Raw genomic sequence first — 13866 nt, forward strand, 5'->3', positions numbered from 1 at the left:
TTTTGTGAGCCCCCTTGGGTTCCTTGCAGGCGAAAGGCAGGATAAGTACTAATAGTAGTCAGTGCCGCAACAACCGCTCTGGGTACCAGTTTGTTCCCAAGCCAAATTCGAGTTCATTTGATCTTTAGAACACTAAACTGGCATGTGGGTTGAGCAGCCAAACTGCCTCTCAGTTGCTGCGCCATCTGTGGGTCCCGGGTCCCCTGGGAACACCCCACAAAGCCACCTGGCTTGCCCAGGAAGGGCTGGTGCTGCTCCCAGGTACAATGGAGGTTACTCCAGCAGGTGGTCCTTGGAGGCCAGCCCCACACCTCCTGCAGGTAGGATCAGGCCTCTCCCCACTTGCCCTAATTGGGCCTGATGGGGAGGCAGTTTGGCTGCTCCTGCTGAAACAACCCCCACCCCCCCTTTGGACTTTTAAAGGTCAGCTCCAGCACTTTGAATCTGGCTTTGGAACGGACTGGTAACTAACGTGATGGTTTTGATGCTGCTGTTCTTATTCCCCCCTTTTGTGCAAGGAACCTAAAGTGGCGTACAGAATCCTTCTGCTCCTCTCTGTTTTTTTCTCACAACAGCCTTGTGAGGTAGGTCAGCCTGAGAGCTACGGACTGGTCCCAAAGTCACCCAGTGAACTTGGTGGCCATGTGGGGGACCTGAACCCAGATCCCTTGAACCCGGCCTCCCTCAAGTTTAAGATTGGCAGGTGAGGCATTATTCAGATTTCCATCTTATATAGCAGTCAAATTGGTACCTGCATCCCTAGGGTGGCTGCCCTCAGATCTCTGGAAGAGGCTCCCATTGGGGTCGTTCATTCTCCCTCTCATTCCACCAGTGAAAAACCCACACGTGGCTGTGGCCGTCCATTTCCTCTTCCGTCAGAATGTTTCTGGGGGCGTCTTTCGCCTCATTCAGGGAAGGAAGGAAGGAGCCGGAAGTTGAAACCAAAGGCTGATCAACACCTCTCCATGTAAGGCTGCATCTCTGATACCAGGAGAATATTACAGGGTATTGTCTGAATGCATAGGACTAAATGTGTTCTAAAAAGCGGAAATGTCTCCCTTCAGGTTTACAGATGGGCAGTAACAGCTTTAAGCTCAAATAAGCTGCTAGTTCTGGTCCCGTCCTGTTTGCTTTAAGCCCCGCACAGTGCTAGAATGTGGCCCTTGAGACCTCCTCTAAAATTGAATTCTGCTGAAAGAACTTTTGCACCCATGCTTGAATGCTTGCTGATTAAGGTGAGGTTCAGTTAAGTTGATAATGTTTTATTCTGTTCTGCCAGGGCAGTCCTGCTTTTCTAATGCACCTTGGGAGTTTCGGATTTGAGGGATCTATGCAGCGTCCCTGGCAGAGTAATTAGACCAGGAGGAATCCCATCCGTTCCCCAGCTTACCCCAGGCAAAGTAGAAATTGCAGCACCAACTTTTTGCACAGTGCCTTATCTGTGCCCTACATATACCTGTGAATCCTACTAGCCTGCTTACCTACATAGTAAGCTAACTATTTACAGCCACAGTCTGCCCCTCTGATACCAGGAGAATATTAGAGAGCATTGTCTGGATGCATAGGACTAAATAGGTTCTTTTAAAAAAATGAGAAAAAGAGCCGAAGGGAATCTTTTTTTCAAAAATACCTCTGCTTGCTCATCTGGGAAGTCTTCGTAGTCACCATAGGTGAGCATTTAAATTTTTCTTTGGTAAGTGTCGTCATTGTTGCTCTCTGGTCTAGTTTAAGCAGTGCAGAATGCATTCAAAAGTAACAGTCTTGCACTGGATCAAATCCTACTTTTTATTCTGGGTTTCTCTTCTCAATGCAAGGATAGGTTATATGTGTTCCCCCTTTCAGGAAACCCCCCCCCCACCTTTCAGATTCACAGTCTGCTAGCATGGATGGTAAGATGTTGTAGCTGCTGCAGGAATAGAAAAAAGAAAAAAAAAAGCATTCCCAATACACTGTCTCTGTGATAATGAAGAGGAGGGAAGCGTACGGGGACGTTTCTGTTGACCTTCGTTTTTGTTTTTTTGTTTTTTGTAACCGAACCTTAAAAGATAAAATTGACCTGACAGGATCCCTTCTAACAAGGCAGTGTGTTGGGGGAAAGATCAGAGGGCTGTACCTTTGACCCTGCTGAAATGTATTTTAAACTCCCTTGGACATTCCCCCACCTCTTCTTCCAAAGGCCAGGCTGAAGGAGGACGTAATAATAGGATTAGACTCCAGTGTTTTTTCGAGGGGGGAGTTTCAGCTACACACGTGTCAACTGCATATTGGAAAGGTGCACAGAAGCCTCTTGGTCTGAATCATGGGCTTGCACATACCCTGTTTCCTAACTCTAGTAAACAAGTGTCTTATTTAGGTAACTGGTTTTGCATTGAATTCCAGTACTAAATTACCCCTTTCCCAGTGGGCAAACAGGTGATGCTAAAAGGAAAAGCCATTTGCCCGGGAGACACACAAGGCCCAAAGCACACATCCACTCTGTAGAACCCAAATAAGGAGGGCGCTGGAGGGTGACTTTAGTCTCTGCAGCAGGCCAGTTTCCAAGTCTCCAAGTTCATATTTTCAATTAACTGAAAGCTGAAGGAATATGAGAGCAGGTCAGGAGGGACAGAGGTGCCGCTGCTGAGAGAGGACTGGAGGAGCGGGAGACTGGTGCCCACGGGCACCACGCTGGAGTTCCCAGGAGACTCTGCTGAAGGAAACCCCAGAACGAAGCCCTCTAAGCCACCCGGTGGGTCAGCAAGTCAGCTCCAGATGAAGATGTCCCAGTTTAAAGATGTCCCAGTTTAAAGGCACCCAGGTTGGTGGCCAGCATGCTTTTGGAAACAGTCTTGCTTCCCTCACACACACAAAGGTGCCCCCTGAATCGATGTTTAACACAGAGGAATCCGTTGCTGGCTTGCAACCCGATGCCAGGCATCATTCCAGGTGCCCAGCGGCTGGATCTTAAGTCACTCAGCAGCCACAGGCTCCAAGTCGAACACCACGCACCAGATGTTGGCCATGGGCTCTTGGCAAAGAACCCGAGAAAGAGGGGAGAAGGGCACTAAGCTTCGAAGCAGAGATGTTTGACATCCTACACAGCAGGGCGGTTGTGGAGAGAGGATGCCAGAGTTGCTTGAATCCTAGAGTCCAGGGCCAACTCTGAGGTGGGCCTTACCACGGTCTCCACCGTGCGCTTCATTGGCCACGTCCCTTTCCCTGGAACGCCGATTGTGGGTGATCTCATGGCTTTTGTGCTGTTCCCCCAACCTCAAATTCTAACAGCTTGAAAGGTTTCCCTGGCACTTAGAGCTTCCAGCTAAAATATGCTGGCATTTTGGCTCCACCTCTTTTACTTCAGTCCCACCTACCACTGTGACGTGTCCCCCAAAAGCTTCTCAGGCTAAAATAATCCCCCCTAAACCCTGCTCTAAGGGCCCCCAAAGAATACTGATCTAAAAGGTCCCCAAAGGGGTGGAATTCAGTTTTGGAGAAAGCTCTGTGGAGGCTGCATTTCTGGGGTGGGTGAGTCCAAAGAAAAAGCAGCAAGGTCCACAGTACCCAAAATGCTAACATTTCGTTTGCTTCACCCACCTGTCGCCGGGAAGCAAGCCTTTGGAGAGGCACGGTACCCTTTCAGAATAGGGGATGGGCTGCACAGAAGCCGGAAACCACCCCATGATCAGTGATTGGGGAATGTGGGAAACCCTGTACAGCCAGGTTTGGTCCCAGGTCCAAAGCTTCGCCACCTCCATTTTCGCACACAAGCTGTGTGATGCCAGAAAAGTTCCTGAAAAAAGGAAAACCTGAGGAATCGTGCCATATTATGCAAATTGGACCTGCTCCTCTACCCGCCCCCCTCCAGCCTCTACAGAAAGAAAGCCCTGTATTTAAGGCATTGTGAAAATCAGGGCTAATTCGTCCAACAGTGGCATCCTGGAAGATGGATGGATGGAGAGATTGAGGAGGGGGCTGGTGGGCGGGCGGGTCGGTCACGTTCTGTTTTCCTCGCCTCCTTCTCCCTGGCTCAGTCCTTGCATCTTACCCTCTGCGGTTATATTATTCCTTGCAGATAGCAATCAACTGGAAGGAAGTGTGTGTCTAATTTGCATGAGATTATTTAAAACAAAAAAAAAGAGGTCTGCATTAGTCAGGGTGATGGTAAACAACAGAGAGGGGGAGAGAGAGAGAGAGAGGGATGCCTTCTTATAATATAGCCACGGCTTGGCTTTCAAGGCCAAATATAATTCACTTACAATCGGCAGCTCTCTTTATTTTTCCTTTTAACCTTTTGGATTCTGCCTGTCTTGATCTTCTCCAGGAGATCAGAACTGTTTGCTTCTCAGAAATAGCGTCTTTGTGCTGGAATGGGGAGAGGCAGATCTTCAGGACTGCAACTCTTCAGGGCTGGCCGTTTCCCCATTGCTGCGCTGTCCAAGAAATGCAGGGTTTGGCCAAACTGAAAGCCCCTCCTGGTCAGCTTCAGCCCATGCCTTTTGTGGGCAGAAATTGTTTCTTAAAGGACAGAACAAAGCAGCAAGACTTCAGGTTGCACAGGACTCTTCTTTCAACAGGCCATGCTCTGCTACAGGATGCTAAGGATGGATTTCATTTCAGAGATGCCTTAGGGCCAGGGGCCAAAGGGGAAAACGGCCATGGTCAAAGTAGGAACCTGTTTCAGGCTAAAGCGCTTGGCCCTAAGCCTTAGGAGAGGCATTCCGCCTTTTAGGATGGGGCAAATCTGCAAAGGCATTCAGGGAATGGCGTTCAGGTTATTCGGCCCACAGAAAGGTCCTGTACCCCGACTGCAGAGCCCTTTCCCCCATCTCCAGCTCCAATGAAAACGGGCAAGATCTAACCCCATTGTCACGGGTTACTATGACCAGTTTATTTACAAGAAAACAATTTTTGGTTTATTTTATCCCAACCGAACAGGATGTGAATAGATCTGGGAGGAGTGTAGATTAACAATGAAGGTTATTTCCTGTGCTTTCCAGATTGGAGACCTCAAGAACAAAGGACTTCTCTGTAGTTTGCTTTAGTGATAATATTTATCGCATCTGCTCATTTTGAATGGACTGACGCAGGCTGGGATTTTCAGAGAAATGGGCAGCCTCATTTGATCAGGACCTGTTTGGCTTCCCTTCCCCAGTCACACTACTTCACAATGAATGCATTGAAAAATCGATGGATAAATAAATAAATTTGGTTCCCAGTAGCAATGCACAAACTCTCTTTGGCCTAATGGATGCTGAACTCCACCAACCAAAGTATTTTCCAAAACGCAGAGAAAAGCTTTGTTTGTTTCAAGGCATTTTTGAAATACGGATTGCATCAAGCTTCAGTAATTTGCCAGAGTCTAATGCTTCCATGGTCCCCCATCAGCTGCCCAAGTTCTGTGCTGAGTTACCTGGCAGCAGGCATGGGGCATTTTGATGACTCCAGAATCTTGGACATCCAGAACCCAGGGAAAACAATTCCCAGGGGATGCCTGAGTCCTGACTTCCTACCAGTCAAGGTGCCTTGGGAACTATATTCTCCAATCCACCTGCATTGATGCCATTTTAAGATGCCAGTTAGGTGCATAGATGCTCAGTGAACAGCAGGCCAGAGAAGATCTTTTCAACAGAGTGATGCTGAAGTCAAACAATCTCCCTTTCTAAGTCAGATGTACCTGTGAGCATCACCTATATCACAACTTCCTGGTAAAGAAATACTGGGTTTCATCTGCACCGAATTCTTCCCTTCGCACCATGTCGTATATTGTTCAGCAACAAACCTGGATATAAAGAGATAAAACAGAGTTTCTCTCTTGCCTCAAAACTTGGGGAAACTGCTTTAGGAGGCAGTCTCATCTGTTGTTCAGGTTATCCTGAGGCGATCATGGTTGACTACCTGCAGCGTAATCCTGGTTGGAGAAAGGGGGTTTAACCCAACCCCTGAGAGCAGCTGGGTGACCCCACATCCACCCCACCCTAGACATGGGTTGGTACTACTTTTGCTTAGACTTTACAGTGCATCTCCAAAGCGGTCTGTCTATATGTCTCTTTCCCTCACTTGTCTTTAGGACCAAGATCTTCCAGGCACTGTGGAAGAAAGTTCAATATCTGTACCGGCGTTTAGTGACACGTGTGTGTGTGTGTGTGTGATGCTTTCATGACCTGATGCTGAGCAAAAGTCTTTTCTATGTAATGTTCTGTTTCTGCCATTCATGCAAAAATGGCTGCTACTCTTCTTTTAAAGTTAGGTGCCTTGCACCAGGGCACGTCTTCATCACACCACTGTGTGACCTGCCCCTGGCAGGCAACAGGATTTCATCCGGACTGCTTCTGGTGCCTTTTAATGGGCAAGGCCAGGCATCGTGCCAGGGACCTCCCGCCTACCCAGAGCCCAGGAGCCCTCCTCTGCCTCTTCCGTTTGATCCCAGCAACTTCTTTTTAAGTTGCTGAAGCTAAAATGTTTAAACATGCCTCCTTTTTCTCTCTCCTCTTCCTGTTCATAGCGAGCGCTTTCTCGGGAAAAGCGAACCAGCTGCACCACTTCCGTTGCAGAAGCTGGTCAGCAGCTGGCTTTCTCTCTTTTCTCCTCTCACTGGCCAAATCCTTTCCATATGTCACCGCCGCAGCAGATGGGGAGGTCCCGGCATTTCTCTGGCACGTCAGGCAGCCTTGCAGAGTGCTGGATAAAGCCCAGCTAGCCAAATAATGACGACTCCGTTTCTGAAAGTTTTGGCATGGCCTTCGCCTGCTCTGCTCTGTTTTCGGGTTTTTTCTTCTCCTGATGTTCTGCGTCCCATTCATGCTAATCACAGTCAGACCTGGGTTTCCCCCCTTCTCCTCTCCCCCTTTTTTTATTTCCGCATTTGTCATAAAATAAAGCAAATTATTCCCATCTTCAGAAACGATCTAGACTAATTAGTCGTCTAACCCAATAATTAGCTTTTTGTTTCCCTGTCTGTTTTCCTACATTATTGTTAGTTTTCTTCCCACTCTTGAGTTGTTTTTTTTAACACCATTACAGATTAAAATGAGCCACATTTGCTGTTGATGGGATATGTTTCTTTCCCCCCATTTTTTTTCGGGGGAAGAATGGGGAGAATTGCAATAGAAAAGCTACTTCAAAAGCAGCAATAAACTCAAAGATAAATTAAGGAAATTGAATGAGCCACATTTGAAAAGTGGCAGTGAGCGCTAATATGCCATCGCTTAAGGTTAAATTGCAGCGCGGAGGGGAGCGCTTCCACCCACCCCAGCAGATCCAAAATTTGAGAGGAGGCATTCGTTTCCCAAAAGATGTGCATGGAAGCTTCCAGGCAGCTTTCCTGGGGGTTGTGGGTAGTTCACTGAAATTTTTTTTGGGGGGGGGGGGGGGCTTCCAGGTGAGAGTTTTTGGCATGCTGATACTTTGTTCATGGGATTTTGGGGAGCAAGACTTCCACTCAGAACCCCCACCCCATGTTTTCTTATTACTTCTTCTGACTTACTCCCCTTTCACTGCAAAAGAAGAAAAGACAGACCTGAGGGACAATTTCGTTTGGGCCAGTAGTCTCCCCACTACTGCGAAATGCCCTAGATCATGAGAAATCGTTGTTCTAGTTCAGGTGGCCCTAACCCTTTTGGGTTGGTGGGCAAGGTCAGAATTTGGAGAGAGAATCTCATGGGCGCTCTCACAAAATGACCGCCCCAGAAGGGAACCTGGTCCATTCATGAAGTAGCTACCACAACGGGTCAGAAGACAGGTGGGCAGGGCTAATGAATGGTGACGTGCCCTCTACCAAATCCCAAGGCGGAGATTGCGACAGAGCTCTAAACATGAAATGGTCTCCTTGAATCCAAACAGTGCTTCTCAGCTACTTTTCTTTTTTTTAACCTTAAGAAATAAAAGGCAGAAGGGCCAGGTGCACCCGGCAGATCCCCAGGAAGGTGTCAGTGCATGCACGGTTCCCAGTCCTCTTTTCCCTGCTTGCAAGCTGCTTCTGGAGAATGGTCACCTGTCCTGGATGCTGCCTTTCATGGAGGGCATGGGCAAACAGCACAGCCAGAGCAGGGAGGCCAAAATGGTAAGGAACTCTGGAAAACAAATCTTCAGAGCCGGTTGAAAGAGCTGGCATGTTTAGTCTGGAGAAGAGGAAACTGAGTGAATGAGCTCAGGGTAAAGGAAGATACGGTCTGCAGGTTTACAGACTAAAAGTCTCAACACACAAGATAAAAGGGACTAGGAAGGCAGAGGAAAATGAGGTAGCCTTTCAGCAGGACTGGTGGAACGGGCCTGTTCTCCCCTCAGTAAGCAAATGTGGGCAAAATGAATCTCATCTCCTCTTCTCCCTCCAGGACTGACAGATGAAGAAGTTGACCTGGCACTTCAGCAGTCGGGCACCGCCAAAGAGGAGACCCAGCCCTTAGGTCTTTCTACACACTTGGTGCCAGCACCACCCCCTCACCTTGCACCGTACAGTAAGTAACTTTTTGGAAATTGCCATGACTTTTGGGAAAGGGGGCAGCCCTGCTCCTCTTCCTCGGGGGTGCAAAACATGCAGCCTTCTTGTAGGTTAGATTGGTTTTATTTTTTCTCCTAAAGAGTTATCTCATAGCTGTGGAAATACTTGATAATCAAATGGCAAAATCCCAAAGGTTTAGAGCTACAAAGAGGCCAGAAATGTCTGAATTTGAGGGACTGTCTGGATTCTTCAATTTTGGAACTCTGAGATTTTTAAAGTACTTTTATTATTTCTAAGTGGCAGCTTCCCCAGTAAATAAATACTACACTATTTATGTAGGGATGTAATGAATGGGGCTTTTTGGAAGACTTTCATTCATAGGATGAGTATAAGTCGGAAACAACTTGGCAGCACATCGCAACAACAACTCTATTCATTATGTTGTCAGCGCAAATATATATTTCTTTCTATCCTGATATGCTCACAATGGCCCAGTTCAGATGATTGTCATGATTTATGTTATTGAGAACAAGCTGCAAGGAACTTTGTGTTCCTCTTATCAGAAAACGTTTAAACAAACCAATTTCAAAGCCGCTTTCAGAACCTGGATTGTTCACTGATTTCAGTTAGAACAAACCACAGTTCCTCTGGTTTGGATGCAATGCAGAACTGTGGTTTCCTGGTGAGGTTTTATTTATTCATTTGTACTATATCTATACTGCTACATATTTTTTTAAAAATCCCCAGGCAGTTTCCATATAAATATATAAATCACAAATAGATGTAGATACGAAGGGGAAAAGAGCACATGAACTGTAAATTGTCCAAATGAAATGATTTTGGTCCATATAAGGATAGAAATGGCTTGCTTGAATCAATGACTTAAAAAAAGTTTCGAAAAAAATCTTACTGTGTTCCCAAGCACACAGGCCAGTGGCCAGGAGTTTCGCTCTGTTTTTTCCTGCTGAGGGCTATATCCTTCAGTGTCCTTTTGCTGGAGTCCGAGGTAGAACCCAGGCCCACTTCCTCCCTTTCTGACATCCTCTTCTTTCTCCTTCACCCCTTCTTCCCTCTCTGCCCCACCCGGCGGGCTGCCAACGGAAGGGCAGACTGATCTCCAGAGAGGTCGCTTTGGAAAGCAGGGCTTTTCCTCCCTGGGTCAGGGCAGCCCACAGCCTCAGGAAACGGGCTGTCTACCCCTTAGAAGAACCGTGGCTTCTGTGGTCATCCAAGCAAGTCCGTTTGCTGTTCTAGTGTATGTGCAAGAGAACCCATCTTTCTTGCAAGCCCTCTGGGACTCTAGATCCATTTCCTCACTGATACTTTTCCATCATTGTCTCCATTTCAAGTAAGCTCCTAGGAACATGAGAGCCCCTTAGCAATATTTTTAAATAAGGAGGGAGGCTGGTAGTATCATAACAGGATTTTTTCCCAGCTCTACCTAGAAATGCTGGAGATACTCCAGGGGACCTTCTGCATGCCAAGCTCTCGCAGAGCTACAGTCCTTCTGTCTTGCTGTCTTCATCAGCCACCCCTTTTTTTAATTGTTGGAATTGCTGTTGATTTCCAGTGCCAAGCTAATACAATCTTAGTTGCTAATAAAAGATTTAATGCGAGTAATCTACTAGCACCTATCAGTCCCAATAAAGACGTTGCGGAGTCAACTACAACTCTGCAACTGCTCATTGTTTAGTAACTGTGCCCATCTTTGCTCATGAAGATGACAAGCAAATTAATTAATCACATGCAACGACTCCAACGTGCAATTAAGCCACGGCCCTTTGGATCAAGATGTAACTGTGGTGATGCTTTTCCAACTGGCTTCAGAGGTTATCCTGAAGTGAAGAGAGAGTACAGCGCGTGAATTAATGTACACCGGATTCAAATGTACGGCAGATTTCAGAAAATGCCCCCTGGGATTATAAGTGGAACAAATCAGATGGTTTAAATATATAAAGAGCGAGAGGAAGGGTGTGTGTGGGGGTGGGGGGGGGAGAGAAACCGATTCCTTGCATATGGAAAGCTAACATGTTAAGGCAAGCATAGGAAATTTCTTTCAGCCTGATGGCTAGATTTGATTTCAGAAAAGCTCTTGGAGGCTTGTTCCAAGGCTGGGAGAGCCAGAAGTAAAGGAGGCAGAAAAATGTCAGCTGGGTGCACTTCTAGCTAGGAACCAAGCCTTGCGGGGGGCCATTTTTACTTTTAGAATAAGACACAAACACCCTGCCCAAAAAAAAAAAAAAAACCTGGAAAAAAGCCAGGGAAATCACCGAATGGGTTGTGGGAAAGGGGTGGCACCAGGGAAAGTGTGATTCTCTGGTGACTGCCACAGTGTGGGATTTAGACCACAGGAAGGGTGGACTTGCCCCCCACTGCCCCCTGGTGCGGCTGGGTATTCCCTGCCCATCTGTCTGGGAAGGGGCTTGGTTAAAGTTATACAGAAGGCTTAGCTTTGCGTAAGCGGGAAGTTCTGGTTTCAGTCTTAAGCAGTCCAGTCCAGGAACTGGTATCCCGCCCTCCCCACTCCGCTCTCTGCATCATTGAATGCCAGTGTGGTGTAGTGGTTGAGAGCACGGGTGTGGGACTCGGGGGATCCGGGTTCGAGTTCCCGCTCAGCCTTGGAGCCAACTGGGTGACGTTGGGCTAGTCCCAGACTCTCACCCCAGCCTCCCTCACAAGGTTGTTGTTGTGGGGATAAGATGGAGAGCAGCAGGAGGAGAATGATGTAAGCTGTTTGGGTGTTTAAAAAAAAATAAAAAGTGGGGTATAAATCTAATAAATAAATCAGGCCAGTTACTCCCTTCCTGGGTAGAGAATTCCTCGGACTTAACCTGGCCTTGGAGTAAACGCCTATTGCCAACTGAGTCACATAGCCAGAGGCTTATGGGTTTTGGTGTCAGAGTCAACCCCTCTTGCCAGACTGCAGTGGTGTGGGGGAAAGGGAGCCCTTCTGTATCTAGAGTGGGTTTTGCTCCAACTCAAGAGTCCCAACCATGGCAAAAGGTCTCCGTGCTGGAAGGACTTTGCCCTTCTCTAAACATGCACAAGATTATACCCTAAGCCCCATTTTTCACTTCAGTTTTGCAATCCTTCCTTTTGATTTGGCTGTGTAGCCGAAGGAGAAAGCCAGTCGCCACTCCCCTGTTTCCCTGAGTGTGCCGGTGTGCACCCTGCGTACCTGCAAATCGTGGCCCGGCATGTCTGTCCTTTTGCCAAGAGCCGTCAAAATCGCTCCTTAAAAAAGAAGCGGGGGGGGGGGGGGGGGGGGAGACCCACCTCCACCACGAACCTCTGACTGCTTGATTTTGATTAATATAGAGAAACAAGACTTGGGTTTGACTGATAATAAAACTGATAAATGACATCTGAATTACTTGTAGCGGTAATTTATTACATAAAATATCTTTTATTTGACATGCGATTAGTTGCTGGAAGCATCACTCAATCTGACTTGTTTAAACATGTTCCCAAACTGAACCCCGCAACTTGGAGGAGTGAGAAAGGAAGAAAAGGGAGAGAGAAGGGTGGGGAGGGGGGAGAGAGAGGAGTTAGAACATGATGATTGTCGGCTGCTGGCGTATATGAAATATTCTAATCCTGGAGAGAGAACAAATCTTACTCTAAGTGTTTAAATGATTGATAGGGTTTATATATACTTCTTCCCCTCCTTCCTAACCCCCCTCATTACATGCAAATTCCAGGGAGTTCCTGAGCTTAGGTGTGTGGCATCTCTCGGGCGTTGTCACCCTGGCCTGGTATTTATGGCCCTCAGTTCACGCAGATTTTACACCTATTTGAAACTTGTCTGCCTGTTCTGCAAAGGCTGGCTGTTCCTTCTCTCCTTTCCCGAGAATGCTAATGGAGCAGTGCTGTAAATGGCCACTTGCTGGCTCGCCTGGGGTGACTTGAGGATTGTCTCCAGGTGAACATACACAAAAGCATTGCAGATATTGGTTCCTCTTTTTTTTTTAGGCTGCAAATACAACAACAACAACAACACAATCAGATGTGGGCAGGCTGGCTAGCAAAAATTTTGGGGGACATGGGCCAGTCATTTAGATGGTTTCACAGGGCAAGAAGCCCCCCCCCCCCCACCCAATAAATTGTAAATCCTGGGATGCTTTTTTGTGTAGGATGGGGTAGAAATATTTTAAATAAATAAATTAATTTCTTCGACACTTTTCTTTTAAAAAAATGATCCAAAGCAACTTATAAGAGAATTAGAACACAACATAATGGGTATATCTTCTAAGGAACCCCAGAGGGTAAGGTTTGCCCACTGAGGTTCTGCACCCCTGCCATAAAACAATGAAAACATAAGTGACAACCATAGACAGTTCAAATGGTGGATTAATCAGCCCATTGTATTTTTTATTTATTTATTTATTTATTTTCCGATTTATATCCTGCCTTTTTCCTCAAAGGGCTCAAGGCAGCTTACATCATTCTCCTCCTCTGTCTTATCCCCACAACAACAACCCTGTGAGGTAGGTTGGGCTGAGAGTCTGTGACTGGCCCAAAGTCCCCCAGGTGGCTCCGTGACTGAGCGGGGACTCGAACCTGGATCGTCTGAGTCCCAGTCCCAGGCTCTTAACCACGACGCCACACGGGCTCTCCATGGCACTGTATGCCATAGCTATCCTGGCTCTGATGAGATGACAACATTGACACCAGTAAGCCTTGCTGGAAAGAGCATTTCACATTAAGGGGCCACCACCAAAAAGAACTTCAGTCTAAAATTTGCTCATGTTTTTGGTCTGTTGCTTTTTCCTTTGGCCCAGGGAAGAGTCAGAAACTAAGTGTGCAAACTTTTCCTTGCATGACTCCATTAAAACTTTAGTGTAGTTCTTAAAAAACAAAACAAAACAAAAAAGTTAGTGTAGTTGAATCCTCAGGATTGCTTTCTCTGGCTTTCTCTAAGCACAGAAACAGGTTTTGCCACCCAAATTCTTCCCTCTGTTGCTCTGATGTGCAGAATTCTGTAAGGACCTCTGCTATAATTCTGCCAAAGCTGCTAGTCCATAGGCTTGGATGCTCCCTTTCTTTATTGCATGAGAGGTGACGGTAAGAGAGGCCTTGCTGAGTTCTCTCTCCACAGCCTCCAATTAGTTCCTCCCCTTCTCCTCAGTGCCTTTATTTTTTGCCACAAGACAGAAATTGTTTCACACATACCTAAAACAAGTGAAATGGCATTTCAGCTCCTTGTCTTTATAGACTCTCTGAACTTTCCGAAAGATCATCCCGGTCCCTTTTCATTAATAATGAAAACCAGGGGGCAATAAAATGTTCTTAGCGCAAGCATTACAGGAACGGAGGGAGAGATGAAAGAGGTGAAAGGCCGTGGATGATGGAATTGGGCGGGTGGGTGGGGGAGCGACCCACAGGTGTCTTTCCAATATGCCTGGAGGTCGAAGCTTGCTGGGAGAGAGGCGCTACGAGGAAGCTCTGCA

General features: G+C 47.0%; 1 protein-coding gene across 2 annotated transcripts in view; it reads left to right on the forward strand.

Annotated features, from left to right (window-relative positions):
- PEX14 (peroxisomal biogenesis factor 14) overlaps positions 1–13866 on the forward strand; it is a 113053-nt gene that overhangs the window by 81201 nt on the left and 17986 nt on the right. For both annotated transcript variants that reach the window (XM_044445357.1, XM_044445358.1), the window contains exon 5: positions 8310–8432. In XM_044445357.1, the coding sequence (XP_044301292.1) occupies positions 8310–8432 (123 nt within the window). The remainder of the gene's footprint in view (positions 1–8309; positions 8433–13866) is intronic.

The sequence above is a fragment of the Varanus komodoensis genome, unplaced genomic scaffold (genome assembly GCF_004798865.1).
Source record: "Varanus komodoensis strain SLA01 unplaced genomic scaffold, ASM479886v1 scaffold48, whole genome shotgun sequence".
Classification (NCBI taxonomy): Eukaryota; Metazoa; Chordata; class Lepidosauria; order Squamata; family Varanidae; genus Varanus; species Varanus komodoensis.